A 6676-nucleotide genomic window follows, 5' to 3' on the forward strand; every position below is an offset into this window, starting at 1 on the left:
CAGACATGCTTTCACCTCAAAGCAATGGAAATGAATCTAATTTGTATGTGGTGCCTGTAAGTCCTTGCCCTCCCGATATGATATTAATGAAATCTTTGGATTTTGTTGTAACTAACCCACGCCGTGATTTGTAGAATGCAAGTGCATATTGTAAAACAAATGCCAAGTGTGAAAGCCTATACACCCTCAAGCTATATCACAAATAAATTTTAATTACCCTAGACAGTGAAAACTAGATGCCAAAGAGCTAGCTGCTGGAAAGACCCTTAGGGAGAAAGATGACATCCATGCGAAGAAACTAAGGCAAGAGTCCCTTAAGGTTTCGGCATACATTGCCCTAGATTTTAAAAATCTCCAGCAGCACTCTACTATATGGCTATCATACAACTTCAAGTAAGTTTAATTCTATACTTAAAAGCTTTGTTCGATATATTTTATTTGATGCAAAAGAGGTTATCTAGTTCTATGATTAAATTCATGCAGCAACCACTGGATTTGTATAGGCGTCGATGTCGGGAGGAGCATGACATGGGTCTTTGATTCAATAGATAGGGAGTCGGTGACATACAAAGACTTCATATCAATTCTCAAGACGTATACATATCGACAATCCTTATTAGCTTATATGTTTATATACATACTTGTAACGTTCACTTTTGGATACTAACAAGTTGCATTTACTAAAATAATTTGAACAGGGCATTCAGGTTCTATGTCAATGAACATTATGGAAGGCATAATCCAGGAAGAAAGAAAAGACTGGCTATAAAAACACTATGTATGGTAAGTGTAACTTACTTTAGTACTCCATTATATGGCTGTTAAAAGCATTACTTAATATTTTCATATACAAAACACACAATGCCCCAAGCAAAAGCCTGGGAGTGTATATTGTGGATACTATATATGTTATATGATGAGTAACACCGGTGCCTACAGGAGACACACCTTAATGGTAAGTTTGAACCTCTTCACCTGTAGTATAAAAACTTCGCACATGATATGAAATACTAAACCGAAACATGTTCTCTTGTAGTGGAAAGAAGAGAAAGAAATGAAAAGAGACACGTACAAGGATGATCAACTCTTAGAGCTCGACGACGACCTTTGCAACTTCATATTGGACCAGATTGCACACGTCAAAGGCACCTACCATGATCGAGATTTTGACTTAGGTAGAAATCCTCAGTACTAACACATTCGTGAGACTGAAAGGCTAGCTCTAGGCCGTTGATAACAATATATATGGAATTTGACATTGGTCTTACCATGTGGGACGGTTTGGACTTAGGGAACGAATTAGACTTGTGAATTATGTCCATTTGATGATGAATTGTATATATTCTTATGAATTTGACTTATAATGGTAGTTTATATAATGCTCTTGTGCTTGTGGTCAGATTTGAATTATATATGTTTTAGTATATATATATATATATGTGTGTGTGTGTGTGTGTTATGGTTGAATTTAAATTTTTTTTGCGAAAAAATATACTGTAGAGGCAGTTCTAGACTTAACCGTCCCTATAAACAGGTATTATAGGGCGGCTGGTACTATAGCCGCCTCTACAAATCAATTTTGTAGAGGCCCTATAAATCGATTTGTAGGGGCGGCTGATAACACCAGCCGCCTATACAAATCGATTTGTAGGAGCGTTATGGAAACTGCCCATATAAATATATGATTTATAGAGACAGTACGGTAGGAACGGCTATCCGAGCTATCTATACAAACCATCTTCAGCCGCTCATACAAATACTTATTGTAGTAGTGTGTTCAGAACCCAAAGGCACAAAGTGTCTACGGATTGTGCAAATTATTAACTCTCTGTTGTTTGTGCAGATTGAAGCACGGAAACAAGATCAATACTCAATAGCGGCCTACGTACATCCAAGATGAGGACACTGTGTGTCCACGGCCAAAATTGGTTCGACCAAATTTTGTCGCCAATGTTTTTTTTTTGAAAACTCAAGTCCGCTATTTATTCACTAATAGACATACACATGCAACACACACGTGTCATATTAAAATCATGTGAAAATAGAAAATTAATGTATCAACTCTTATATATTGTATTAAAAATATACTATTCATCGTGATGATTGTGAGAACCAACTCATGGGTCGAATAGCGCTGAATTTGGCTATGCTGAATTCGAGTACTGTAGCACCGAGTTACTGTGCAACCATAAGTTTAGTAACTTATCATGAATTCTGAGTTCGTTGAACCAGTTTAAATAGCTAGGTCAAGGACGGTTAACCGTTTTACGCGAAGTGAGAACGAAAGAATAAGCTGGTTGCTACATAGGTGAGACCCAGGCCTGGGGTGCTACAATGATGTTACCAGTGAATAAATCACAATAAGCTAGTCACATTGCGGCCGCATAGTTGTTTTTGGTCCCAGAGTTTATTTTGATATGGATACTGAGAGCGGATCATAGCGGTGCAGCAAGGGGAGCTCAAGCCCCTTTTATCGTTGTTGATCCATGGAGCCCCCTCTCTCTTCTGGAGTCCCTCCAATAACTTTTGCCATGGCTGGCACGACGAGGAGGGTTTGGAGCGTTTCGAAGGTTGAAGAAGACGCTAATTAATAAACACCTCTTCGGCCCAACATGCAACAAGTCATTCTCCAGACACCTACAGGGCTACAGGCCAAGAAGGTCATGGCCCCTTCTCTTGGAGGAGCTAGGAGCAGGACGAGTGCCGTAGCGTATCTGAGCAAAGGTGGGAGAGCGCTATAGGGCCCACCTATTTTCCTAACTCCAAAGTCCAAATAGGCAAAGAACCAGTACCTCCACCAATTCAACCACAAAAAGGCACGTATATTATACGAGATTGGCTCAGATGTCCTCATTGTATGTCGCCGCGGGGTTGTGGCCGACTGAGCCAAAACGCCCGACGTATTGACCTACGTCCTTCTCGTCCCGCCTACACCGATAACTCTACAGGATCTTCTTGGGTGGCGGAATGGCGAGCGCCGACGAGGAAAGTGCACGTCTATTGTCTGCGTCCCGTTCGGACATGTATCGTTGCGCGAGTCTAGTTCCTATAGCTAGATGTGCGTTTTGGGAGTCTAGTGACCTAAATGGATACTTAGTTACTCACTGCAAAATCTAGATGATACTTACCGCAAAGTTTAAGGTCCACCGTTGCATTTTACTCATCCTTTTTAGCTGCGGAGTTGCTTCAATGTTTTGCAGTGGCCTGGCACTCATCACGCTTGATTGTTGCCACTTGGCACACAAACTATGCTGCAGAGTTTGACTTCAAAATGTGATTAAAAGTTACTAACCAGTTGGTATTTCTACACCACTAGGAAAACAGACACATGGTGTTAAGCTTACATAATTAATAAGTAGTTAAAAAATGTTCTGCGTCAAATGGAGAACTGAACGATTGCCTAAGATCTGATTCATCTTCTATTGAACACAGATTCTTCAGACGAAAAATAAGTTGCATGTGGGAAACAGCAAGCCATGCTCAATGCACATGGAAGTTTCAGTTATTTTCTATAGACATGCGAACCGACCAACCCAAGTTCAAATTTCGAATAAACTAATGTGTATCATATGCGTCAATCTTTCAGCTCCGTACATCCACTTCAATGAACAAAGTTGTAATCTTGAGCATGTTGTTCCTGCCAGGGACAACTCAGTGGAGGTGAGGTGCCAGCTGCAACTTGCAAGCAGTTTTAGTTCTTTATTATCTGAACAAGTATCAAAATGTCTTTGATCAACAGCTGCATAGAAGGACTAGATAGAGGAAAAGGGGTAGCAGTGAAAGCTTTTTTCTCGTATTCATTCATTCAATCATCCGTCCATCAAAAAATGATAGAAATTATGAGAGTAATGTAATTTGACGTAAAATACTCCAACTCGATCCTAACGGTACGCCTACCTTATGTCCAAAAGAATCTGACTCCACTACTCCAGCAACCCATTCAAAACGAAATCAAGTGTGGCCGTGGGGAAGCACGAATACCGTGCTCACACAAATGGCAAGAACCCAAGTCTCTCACCACTGGAGAATCATCAAGCACCCTGCGGCAGCGAGCAGCAAGGAACTGGCGACACCGACGGCACCACCAGTGTTGTGCGCGGCACTCGTGGAGTCACCCTTGCCGCCGGCCAGCCCGCCTGATTTGCCGGCCGCCGGGCTGGGGGCATCGGACGCCCCGGACTCCGGCGCGGGCGCGGGCGCCGGCGCGAGCGGTGGGTCCTTGCTGAAGAGCTGCACGGGCAGGAGCACCTTGTTGAGCGCGTAGATGGCGACGGGCTTGGTGGCGTACACGCTGCTGGCGATCTTGGGCCTGGACCACATGGACTGCACGTAGATGCTGCCCATGTCGTCGGTGAGGTTGAGGTTGTAGGGCGGCCCCGCGAAGGTGCTCACCGGGTTGAGCGAGCTCAGGTTCTTGAACTCGGCCAGGGAGTAGAACTTGGGGAACGCGTGGTATAGGAGCAGTGTCTTGAGCTGGTCGGAGGTGAGGTTGGAGAAGGTGGACTTCTTGAGCGCCGCAAACGCCGAGTCCTTAGGCACGAAGATGGTGATGCCCACTTTGGTGTTGTTGGCCTGCGCCTGGAAGGTCTCGATCACGTTCGTCTTCTCCAGGTAGTTGAGGAACGTGTAGAACGGCCCGGCCACGCTCAGGAGCTCCGCGAGGTCCACGTAGTGCGGCGCCGGCGCCGGCGCCGGGGTCGGCGACAGTGACACGGGCGCCGGCGCGGGCGGGCTGCTCTTCTGAGCCAATGCCGGGGCGGAGAAGAGGATGGCCAGTACAGCCATGGCAAAAATTGCAGCTTTGGAACCCATCATGCAGCGTCTGGCGCACCTCCTCTTCTAGCTTCTCTGGTGCAAGCCCCTGAAGAGATCACAAAGAAAATATAGTTAGCCAATTTGATCTGATTGATCAAGGCTGAGAGTTCTTTATATAAAAAGGGGAAAACAAGTTTGGTGGTTGTGTGTCGTTGTCATCAAAAAACAAAGTTTCTTTCTCTTGATCAAAATGTCCAAATTTATGCTGATATTCCTGGGTTCAAATCAATACTACTATGGCCCTGTTTGATCCATGGGTTAGAGCTAGTTTGGGCTAGTTGGAGCTCAACTAGCCCTAAAGTAGCCAAACAAGAGGGCTAGAGTGGGTTATTTGCAACTAGCCCACCCTAAAAAACTATCCCCCCAAAGAGGTGATTATTTGGGCTAGTTGGGGCTATTTGAGGTGGGATCCACTATTTTCTCTTTACTTTCACCTGCACCAATGATTTGGAAAGCACATTTATTATCATTTTAACCCTTGTATCCAAACATCTCTTAGACTAGAGTTAGTTCAGAGCTAGTCCTGAGCTAGAAACTAACTCTAACCTCTAGCTGTGCTAGAGTATCCAAACAGGGCCTATGGAATTGTGCCGTTACTGATCTACTAGAGAGCATGCAGTATTGTACATTTTGGTAATTGATTGATTCACTCGCTATCACTAGGAGAAAAAAGAGTCACTTCGGATACAAGATGGATCATTGGATCTGCTAGCTTGTCTAGACGGCACGTTGTAGGAGTGCTACTGCCAACCAAACCATGATACGAGACACGGGATACAACAATTGCTTGAACAAAAAGGCTAAGGGAAAAAAGAACTTTCAGATCTCAAGCCAATACAAAAAGGGCAAAGAACCAACCAACTACCTAGATCCTTATAAAAAAAAAAGAAACAGCTACCAAGACGAGCAGTCAAGAGCAAGCCTACACGATCTTCGCTTCGACTTAGAGCAAGTATAATAGCAGGCTGTAAGCCGACTAAATGCTGAGGTGGAGGAGAAAGGGGAGGAGAGAGAGGAGAAGCGGGCTGTAAGCTTACAGCCGGCTTAGGCACAAGAACCAAAAAAGTCTGTGAGAGAGACAAGTGGGCCATATATTAACTGTAAAGAGCTAACTACTATATGAGTGGGCTGAAAAAAGGCTACAAGGAATCTTACAGCCAGCAAGCCGGCTGTATTATTAGCCTTGCTCTTACCATCGTGTGCTAGATAACATAAAACTCTCATGTTCCCGAGATCATGTACCGACATGGTGAAAACTTACACAAGCATCACAAATCACAATGCATGTAGAGTTGGTAATTCCCAAGCTGACAATTGCAAGCAACTGACGAAAAGAACATCATAATCAGGTACAATGCCTTGCAAATGCAAGAGAACAAGAGAAAATCCAAGGGAGGAGCAAACCTGATCGAGCAGAGCAGGGAAGAAGGGTCGAGAGAAGAAGAGAGGGTGGCAGTTCGGAGGAGAGCTGGGTAGAAGGGGGTGCTATATAAAACCGTGGTGTTCTTTCGTGTCGGGCGGGAGAAAATATATTAATAAAAATAAAAAAATATTGAGATGTTCGTATGGGTGGCAGCTGTTGCGGGCGGGGGCAAGGAGTAGGTGCCCGCGCGCTCTCAGCGAAGAAGGTGCGTGCTGATTGCTGACAGCAGGCCAGGTATCAGCTCAGCTAGCCGCGCTTTTCTGCTGCCTGTCCTGGGCCTTTCAGACCCGTTCTTGAGTAAACTGCACTGCTCCATTAGTGGTAGTAGGACAATTAGACCCCATTTCAGAAAATAATTCTCAATCATTAGTGGTAGCAGTGCAATTAGAACCCCATTTCAGAAACTACTGTATTTCAGACCCGATCTTTGTGTTGTGT

General features: G+C 44.3%; 1 protein-coding gene across 3 annotated transcripts; it reads right to left on the minus strand.

The window, feature by feature from the left end:
• Nucleotides 1-3771: 3771 nt before the first annotated feature.
• LOC136546469 (fasciclin-like arabinogalactan protein 7) lies at nt 3772-6365 on the minus strand. 3 transcript variants are annotated; one of them, XM_066538440.1, is made up of 3 exons: nt 6220-6310; nt 6077-6139; nt 3772-4861 (listed from the first exon to the last, which is right to left on the minus strand). In XM_066538440.1, exon 3 carries the CDS (start codon nt 4813-4815, stop codon nt 4015-4017), a length of 801 nt encoding a protein of 266 aa, XP_066394537.1. In that variant the 5' UTR covers nt 4816-4861; nt 6077-6139; nt 6220-6310; the 3' UTR covers nt 3772-4014. The 3 variants fall into 3 exon arrangements, with proteins under 3 accessions (XP_066394537.1, XP_066394538.1, XP_066394539.1); XM_066538441.1 differs by lacking the exon at nt 6077-6139 and having other exon boundaries at nt 6220-6365; XM_066538442.1 differs by lacking the exons at nt 6077-6139; nt 6220-6310 and adding an exon at nt 6009-6023.
• Between the last annotated feature and the right edge of the window lie 311 nt (nt 6366-6676).

The sequence above is a fragment of the Miscanthus floridulus genome, chromosome 3, assembly GCF_019320115.1.
Source record: "Miscanthus floridulus cultivar M001 chromosome 3, ASM1932011v1, whole genome shotgun sequence".
NCBI classification, from domain to species: Eukaryota; Viridiplantae; Streptophyta; class Magnoliopsida; order Poales; family Poaceae; genus Miscanthus; species Miscanthus floridulus.